This window comes from Crocuta crocuta, unplaced genomic scaffold, assembly GCF_008692635.1.
Source record: "Crocuta crocuta isolate KB4526 unplaced genomic scaffold, BGI_CrCroc_1.0 scaffold27, whole genome shotgun sequence".
Lineage (NCBI taxonomy): Eukaryota > Metazoa > Chordata > Mammalia > Carnivora > Hyaenidae > Crocuta > Crocuta crocuta.
This window is the reverse complement of record NW_027532250.1, coordinates 118,550-127,828: the sequence shown is the minus strand read 5'-3', so window position 1 is coordinate 127,828 and position 9,279 is coordinate 118,550. Positions and strand designations below refer to the sequence as shown.

General features: G+C 44.9%; 1 protein-coding gene across 4 annotated transcripts in view; it reads left to right on the top strand.

Annotated features, from left to right (window-relative positions):
- The window catches only part of LOC144243260 (guanine nucleotide-binding protein G(s) subunit alpha), a 48,315-nt gene that overhangs the window by 33,279 nt on the left and 5,757 nt on the right, over positions 1–9,279 (top strand). Inside the window, exons 2-5 of one of the 4 annotated variants that reach the window (XM_077778303.1) lie at positions 319–391; positions 3,280–3,324; positions 7,459–7,513; positions 7,604–7,723. In XM_077778303.1, the coding sequence (XP_077634429.1) occupies positions 319–391; positions 3,280–3,324; positions 7,459–7,513; positions 7,604–7,723 (293 nt within the window). Of the gene's footprint in view, positions 1–318; positions 392–3,279; positions 3,325–7,455; positions 7,514–7,603; positions 7,724–9,279 lie in introns of all 4 variants that reach the window. The other 3 variants (XM_077778302.1, XM_077778305.1, XM_077778304.1) reach the window with 3 other exon arrangements.

Genomic DNA, 9,279 nt, shown 5'->3' with positions numbered 1-9,279 from the left:
CCCCACAAATTTGAAAACAACCAGAAGAAAGAAAAGCCCCTGAAAACTGCAAGCCCTTTAATGCTGGTTATTGTGATGGTGAAAATACTGCAGGCAGACACGAGTTGGACAGGTTTCATTTTCTCTGCGTCGAAATGTCAAGGAAAATTGCAAGTGTGTTATATTGTTTGGTATTGTTTATTTTGTTGTTTTTTTGTTTTCTTTTTCTTTTTTTTTTTTTTTTGCTTGCTGCTTCTGTGGAAAAAAAGGCAGTCCTCTTCCCTGCCCAGAGTGTGTAAATGCTTCCTTCATAACCTGAGACTTACTTTCATTTTCTAGGTGCTGGAGAATCTGGTAAGAGCACCATTGTGAAGCAAATGAGGATCCTGCATGTTAATGGGTTTAATGGAGAGTAAGTGTCAACTCCGTGCCAGGGGCACAGTTAAGATTAACACGTTTTATACTAACCTTTAGGAAGTTTAGGTAGATTGGGGGGGCTGGGCAGCCAATTTTCACTTAATTTTTTCTGCCTACATAGGAGAAAATCCAGGGACGAGCTCTTTGGGGGTTCCCCCTCCCTTACTCTTTGGTGCAGCAATAAATAATAAAAGTGGTAATAAAGCACCAGTGTTTTTGTGAAAATATCCNTAAAACAGAGTTGAAGGAGACGGTCCTTGTTAATAATTCCTCATTCCCTCATCGCCCCCGCCCCTCCCCCCGAAATTAACATTATGGGCAAATCATTGTTTCCCTTTCTAAAAATCAATAGTCTTGCCTAAAGAAAGAAGATGGAGACTGGGAGTTGGGTACTTCCGGCTGGGTCAAGGGGCATCTTTGCCTTTGAAAAGTCCTTCCAGGACAGTGTGACAGTACCGCAGTGAGAATAAAGATGAAAAGAGAGTGCGTGTATTAGGGATGTAAGAGAAATGTGGGGTCGCGCTTGCCATGAAAAGAATGAAATGGGAGCATTCAATATAATCAGGGAATTTGCTTTTCTCCCTGGACCCCCCAGAGGGGCCCCTCCCATATGAAACAGAAAGAGCTGAATCTGCCCGCCTCTGTTTTCACTGGATGACAGCGGTTAACCTCACCGCATCACCAACACCTGAAAACACTAGTTTGCACTTACTAGCTGGTTAGCATCCCATTCCCTTTCTTAACCCTGGATTCAGTTGAAAACTTGTCTCTCAGTTTCACCCTCTTAGGTTTCAAGGGGGGGGGGTAGTATTGAGTCAAGGTCGCATGGTTTAATTAAGCTATGCACCAAAAGCCCCCAAAACAAATCAATAAAAAGGCAGTTACGCCTACTACGCACCAAGCACCAGGGAAACAAAGATGAATTTTATCACCTTTCAGAGGTGAAAGGACTGCGCTTGAAGGCAGCTCTTTATGGAACATTCTAGAATTGGTTAGATTGTCACATAATCAAGGCTAAGGATGACGTCACATACAAATGGAAGGTTTAGTTTAGGATGCTCTTTTGCTTCAGCCGTGAATTCAGAAGGACGGGCTATTTTATGAATGACCCGTTATCAATATGCATATACATGCGGTTAATTAAGTAGCTCACTCGTAATTGCCACAGTGCAGTTCTTAATTCCTGACACACCCTTCAGTAAAGCCCTGGTACCAGACGTTGCCATCGGTTGATAAACAAAAAGCCAGAAACTGACTTTTTGGCTATGTGAATTTGTAATTTAAAGCAAAATCTTGCATAATTATTTCCCTTGCAACGAGCCGGGGAGCGCTTCTTCATGAGGCTAGTTAAGCAAAAATAATTTGACCATGTACCCTCTAGATAAATATTTTGATTAAAACTGGACATGGCTAGCATTTTTAAAAGGATGCAGCAGCCGCTGTTTACCTTAGCTCGAGTCCAGTAGAAGATAGGACCTCCTTGCAATAACTTACTTAGGGTTTTATTACTCTCCAGCCTGCCCTACGGTGTTTTAATTTTTAGAGAGAAGATCCTCCTCCCTTAGCGAGCCAGTCTGTAATGCACATGAGGCATTTAAACCAGAACTTCTCTTTTCTATTTTCTTTTTAAAAAGAGGAAGCGACCTTCCCAGTTTGCCTGCCTCGTAGAGGAAGCCATAGGTAATCTCTGAGGATGTTAAATTTAGCCCGTGGAAGTGACATACAGGGGAATTCTTCGTGTGAGTCTAGAAACCTTATTTTTATCTCCTTCAACTGAGCCTCCTTTTTTCTTTTTGCTCACTGCGGTACTGCAACGAAAGTGATTTCCTTCTTCACTAGGAATTCCCTAGGAAATGGTGACATCCATCCACTAAAGGGTGTTCTGCGTGGTGCAGGGGCCTTTTCTTCCTCGCTCCCGTCAATGTGCGCTTTGTCAGGGCTGGGCTGAGCTGTGAAATTCGCCTTAACTGTCCGCAGACTGCCGTGCTGGTTACGTTTTGAGAGTAAGGTGTCATATTAATCTGACCTTCAGAAACACAGAGGTCAAGTGCCGATTTTCCTAACTCCAAGCTAACTCTTCCTTACACTAAGTGCCAGGGCAGGCCGGGGAGGGGAGTGCCGTTAACACTGGTTGAGCTAATAAGCTAATTACGAAACCCTGTAGAACGCTTAGCGGCTGCCCTTCCTGCCTTCAAGGAGGGATTCCTACCGTTTATGAAGATTGGGTTTTGAGTAGGGTTGGGGTTTTGTTTTGTTTTGTTTTTGGGTTTTCTGGAGGTAGTGAGTGGGTTTTGTTCTTTGAATTTTTTTTTCTTTTTTTTTTTTTTGCTGCCTCACAGTTCAGACATAGTTTTAATTGATGAGTTATCGGGAACAGTTCTATATAAATAAAAACATTTCATAGGTAGTTTCTCTGACTCTGCGAAGGGAGGGAATTAATACTGCACCAGGAAATCATGGGCAAAAATCACCCACGTCTCTGCCTTTGTGTGTTCAAATACAACATGGTAAAGATCGAGATCAGGGAGAATTAAGGAGCCTTACGCGCGGCTCTATTCTCCAGAGAATTGTGAGATAAATCACTGCTTTATCTCCCTAATGCATGTACATTTAGTGAAAGCACAAGAAAATAATTATCCGTCCCTTCTGTATACCCGACCAGAGTCTCCAGAGGGTTCGGCTAACACTGCGGCAGAGGTGTGGCGTTCCTCCCTCCACGGCCCGCAGTCTCCGTGGACATTCCGGCCTAGCCAGCAAGGCGACTAGGGATGAACGGGAGGAGGATGGTGGCCATTTGTTTAGGAATGTAGAGAGGCTGGGTGGGGTTTTTGGGAAATTGCGGTGCCTTGCAGATTAGGTGAGCTTTCAATCTCTCTTTAAAAGGGGCGGCGAAGAGGACCCGCAGGCTGCCAGGAGCAACAGCGATGGGTAGGCACATTCAAAACCAGAACGACTTTGTAACAAACAAACAAACATGAAGATCATACTGGGAAACTGAGGGCAGAGCCCCGGGGAGAAAACAGAACTCATTTCAGGGCCATCAGCCATCTTGGTATATACGTTTGCACGTGACACATAATCTCTCCACGTTTCGGAGCAAGTGAAGTGCAAAACCTTTTGGGGGGAGGGGGGCCATCCTTTAATGTAATTAACTCCAGCTGGGGAAGAGTTAAAGATTTCAGCTCTAGACGATCAGTTTAGGATTTCAGAAATTGATGTTTTTCCATATGGTTTCTGTTTCTCCACCCCCCCCCCCCCACCTCCNTTTTTTTTCCCCCCTCCCCCCCCCCCTGGCTCTCCATTTGAATTGGCTACTCGTTTTTAAAACTATATACTAAATTCCATCCTCCCGCTGCTTGGTCCCATGTTAAAATTTCCAGGGAGGAAAAAGAAATCTTTTTCTCTATTAAAATACATGGTGCTGTACCGTCTATAATTTGGGGAGGGGGGGGAAACACCTCTGCACCTTGTAGGAGGTCATTGTTAAGAATGATCTCAACAAGCCTCTGATCTTTTAAAACTTTTCAAAGGGTATTTTTAATCGGAGGCATTTTGTGTTAGCTAGTGGATAGGTAATTCATGATGGCATCCGCTTTTTTTTTTTTCTCATTCATTATCAGTTTTGTTTTCCTTCACTTCTGCATCCCCACCACCCATCACACGCCGACATGCACACGCATGCCAGGTAGCCTTCACAGCTCAGCTATTTCTCATGAGAACATGCAGAGCCAACTGACCTAGCCTAGGGCATCTCCAAGAAACCGCTTCTGTGGCTGGGGTGGGGCGGGGCAAAGGATACCGGGCTCGGGACAAAGTAACTTACACATGTTTGTTCATCTGTTTCTTTTAGAATGTATTACCCCTAGATGGTGGCTACACTTTCTCCTCTTCCCGGCTCTGTGCTATCCCACCTTGCATGCTGGAATTGCCTGGTCTTAGAAACTTCTAATAAGAATACTATTCTGTTGTGGGGGGGAGGGGGATGGGGCCCTACCACTAACCTCTAAAGATAACAAAAAAAAAAAAAAACACAAAAACCCACAAAAACACCAAAAAAAAAATGGAATGCAATCCTTAATTGGCAAAAATGTAGTGTAACAGCAATCAAAAGAAAAGGCATCTATGTAAAAGTGACTCACAGTTTACTGTACCAAAAGTTGGCATCTGAGAGCTACGACAAGCCCATATTGAACCCCCAACTGTGTACTAGATGCTGTGCCAGACCCCTGAACCCTACTAATACCTGCCTGCACTTCTCTCTGTGACTCTGCTCTTCGAGTAAATATAAGGATTAACATACGTGATAAATAAAAATTCTCTGCATGTCTCAGCACTCCCTGTATCTTGCGTCTGTCTTCTGTCTTCTTCTTTTGTCTGTCCTTTTCCGTGAATGCACAAAGGGAAGATCTAGGACCAAAAAGAACTTCCTGCAACACAGCCTCCCCACCGCTTGGTTAGCTGAAGGGGGGAGGCAAGGGGCTTTTAAAAACCCAGCCGGTAGGCTTTACGTACATATCGGGGGGCGGAGGGGGGGGTCAACGTCCTAAAAGCACTCCCAGCCCCACCCGATATTTTAGTCGGTCAAAATTGTAGTAGTTGATACATAACTTGCTTGGTTAAGTACTTTAGAGACCTCCGAGGAATTTTCCCTGAAATTTCACAATCAACGTTAAATTCATTAAGCGATAGTAAAAAAGATGATGAACCTGCCAGCCCCGCCAGTACGATATCTCCATCTACATAGTAATTGCTTCAGTGGCAGAATTTTATGTTTTAGTATTACACACCCGAATTAGATTTTAGATTTCTCTTTTAGCTGTTTTATACTTGATATACTCCCACACCTATTCACATACGTAGATGAATACTGAACACGTTCTCAAAATATCCGTATTTAAGACTGGAAGTTTTCCAATTATCATACTACTACTTAGACCAAAATATCAAACTGAATGAAAGAACCTCTTTTCTGGAGGTACTTTCCTCTTGCTCAATGTACATTTGGGTATTTAATACCCAGATACCCAGTTTTAACTACTGTGGGACCTTGAAACCCAAGGTTAAGTAATGGCTCTCATTACCATGGAAATGGAGCCTGTTTTTAATGAATGGGAATGGATTTGTCCTGTGGGCTTTTAGGTAAATTCGAACCCCTGAGCCAACATTAGGGTGCAGACATGCACCCTTTAAACCTTTCTGATGTCTAAATAACTGATGCAGGCTCTAGCACCGCATCTGGACGTGGTTCCTAAATTCAGAAACAAGCCTCTGCGGTGCACATTCAGAGCAGAGAGGTCCCACAGAGGGGTCAGGGCTCCGGCCCCTTTCCATGTAGGGCGGTGGCATTAAGTAAGTCTGGGGGCCGGGGCAGCCCTGCATCGGGGCACGGGTGCCCCACTCGGGGTTTGCAGGACACCTTGCTGTCCTGCCTGTTCCTCAGATTAGTGGCCGTGAAGGGGCTCCTGGTACCGTTACCCCACCCCAAGACGTACCCACCCTCCCCCACTGATAAGAACACCTCGAAACTAGCTTTTTACTCTGAGGTTAAAAGCAGTTTCTCCAAGGCCAGTTTAACAGAAAGAGGGCTAACCATGCCCGGGAAATGGGTGAAATGAAATCAGAAAATGTGGACCCACCCCTCAAATCAACAGGCAGATCTTTATTTTGATAAGAATGAAATCCTTAATACCAGCTGTTACAGTTCCTTGAAAAACTCCAGAGCAGGGTCTTTGGGGTGGGGGGCAGAGCAGCTGGCAGTGNCTTCCCGACACTAACATGTTATGTTCTACTCCCGAGGGGCCACAGGTTCAATTTCTACTTCCACGCCAGGACTCCTGGTTAACCAGGCGAAAGCGTCAAAAATGAGGAAATTTGACATTTCCTTAAAAATTATACACAGCAAGGAAAAGTGAGCTCTGTCCCCTCTCCTGCCTCAGCTTCCTCTGGGAGGGGGGAGCACCTTAACCCCCACGTGACCGTGCTGTCTTGTCCTGTCTGGCCCCGGGGCGCAATACACCCTGCTAGTGTCCTGCATATTGGTGCCACTACGCCCCAAACCACAGGTGTATTAAGATTTATACCCCCAAGCAAGAGGTCCTTTTTATCCCCTGAAGACACAAACCCTAGAATGTTCTTTGGTCGTGTCTCCAATGAAGGATATTGCCGAAAGACCCCTACAACACTCAGTTTATGTAATTGGTTGTAAACATTCCTCCAGGGGACCCCTAGAAGCCAAAGGGTGTGACCGTTACTTAAGGTCCCAGTGACTCTGAATAAAGATCACATGTCCTATATGACTTACATTCGGGTCATCATTAAAAGGCAGTGAAACCTCTAACCTCCAACCCCCCACCCCAGCACACAAGCCCCAGATCATACAGAGTTCTGGCGGCAGAATCTTATTTTATCCCTCTTTATACTGAGGGATCAACATATATTAGCATCACCTAGAAAGGTCATTGCTGCCAGCTGAGTGACCGACACAATGACTTAATAAATAAAAATGGCCTCAAAGCCTTGGAATCTGTAATCTCACCATCTGCATTCACTGGTTCCCTGCATCCTAAGCCAGTGACCAAGTCACCCCCAGGTGGAGCCATGAAACTTTTTCTCCTCCCCGGGTATGTGACTGATGTTCTCCCCTGTCCTGCTTCCTCCCCTGGCCACACTCACTCACACACTCACACACTCTCACACTCACACTGACAAGGGCCAGTAGGAACCTTTTAGGAAGCATTGGTGTGCAATGGGGGCTTCAAAAGAAACACTGGAACCACATCTAAAATCGTCCATGAACCAGGTCTGACTTCTGGTACAGTAGCCTTGATCATTATCTCGATGCCAATTTGCTAATCTGCCCCAATCGGGCGTGTCCTTGGGACACATTTGGGAGGTTATAATTTGAAACCACCTTTATTCGGGAACCTCCAATCTGCAGATCTGAACCCACAGGTCTTTCAAGAACAGAATACTATGCTTTTAGTTGGAATATCTGGACTAAAGAGCCCCTGTCCGTCAATGTGATGCAATATGATTACTGTTTTCTTTTCAATCCCACTGCAGTGAGAAGGCAACCAAAGTCCAGGACATCAAGAACAACCTGAAAGAGGCCATCGAAGTACGTGTTTGGGTCCTTTGTCTCCCCCTCCTTTTGGCTCCCCTTTCAGCTAGTGCTGCCCCCCTGACTGCTCTGCTAAATCATTTTCAGACCATCGTGGCCGCCATGAGCAACCTGGTGCCCCCCGTGGAGCTGGCCAACCCCGAGAACCAGTTCAGAGTGGACTACATTCTGAGCGTGATGAACGTGCCTGACTTTGATTTCCCTCCTGTAAGCGAAGCCCTTGAACCCTTCCTTCGCCCCCTCCCCCGCACAGTGGCGGGCACAGGGTGATGAGCCCTGGTGGCCTGTGTATTGCACACAGGCACCCCTGTGTCAGAGCCACACTTCTGGCTGGACACCACATTTCTGTGATGTTGATTCTTAGGAAACAGTGAATTCCGTTAGGCTTAAAATCCTAATGATCATTAGGGCTTCGCACAAGATGGGTGAGTGGAATCAGCCCTCGTAAATCTTGGCTCCCTCACAAGTAAACATCACACGTTATTCTCACGATATTAGATTGTAAGTGTTTATAAAGGAAAACATCATGAGTCGTGGCAGCCTTAATTAGTCCCTCGTCCACATCTTGTGACAAACAAAACTGTATGTTAAATATGGCACACAAATGCTAATTGTCCAGTTAAAGGAAAGTAGCCAAAGATACCAAGGAATGCACACACGAGGTGCCAGCCCTGAGCTTTATAAATGGAAGACATTCTCATTTTAAACAGTTTACATTTGACCTCTATTAAGTTTTTTTTTATTTTCCTAAAAACTCAGTCCTTGCCTTGGGGCAAATGAAACCTTTGTATTTTTTTCTTTAAAAAAAGTGAAGGACTTTCACCTAAATTATAATTTGGGAGATTTCCTTCTGCACGCCCTCGCTGACGTGCATGACCCTGTTTACAAAGATTCTCTGTTCCATAAAGAACTATTTTTAGGGAACACAGAACTACCCCTGCCCAAACATACGTTTTGACCCCTTTGTGGGGGAAGAGTAGCTCCTAAGAGGGGAACGGGAAACAACATGGAAAGATGCACCAGTTTATAAGGCCCAGAAGGAAAAGACTTGTCTACAGTTAGAACAATGAGTTATTGTTGCCTTTTGTCAGGCTTTCCTGGGAATTTGTGTTTGTGTATTTTAAATGGGCTTGGCTGCAAACTTACACTAGCAGGAAAGCAGTATCAGTAAGTATGGCTAGGTGCATTTTTTTAAAATAGCGTTTGTTTGGGGAAAAACTCCCAGCAGAAGGCACAATATATGTAATGGGTGTTTCGGGAAATGGCAGCCTGTTGAAAATGCGCCAGAACAGTAACCTTTTATCGGTCGCGCCGACATCGGCACTGCGTCCCCTGCCTACTTCTAATCCTTTTCTTGGCTGAATTCACACTGCAGAAAAACCTTCTCTTGTAAGGGAAGATTGCCCCCGTGTAATGAAAAATGTTTCTGTGTTCAAATGAAACCTGAATCCTGACCGACTGCAATTTAAGACGACGACAGAGGGTATCTGTGCCTCTGTTTCCCCTGGTACGACCCTTCCCAAAGGACAGGCGCTGACCCGGCCGCATCTGCCAGCGGTTCCCGGCCATAACGTTTTTTTTGGTAAAATTCAAATTTTCCTGGAAGGGAACTTTTCATCCCAGCACATCTTACAAATGAAATCTCTTGTTTTCATAACACTGAATCATTCCTTGGCATATTCTCCTAATGCAGATTAATGTATATCTTTCCCATATAAGCAATTGTGTGAAGAAGCAAAACTCTTCAGTAGGTGACTATGTCC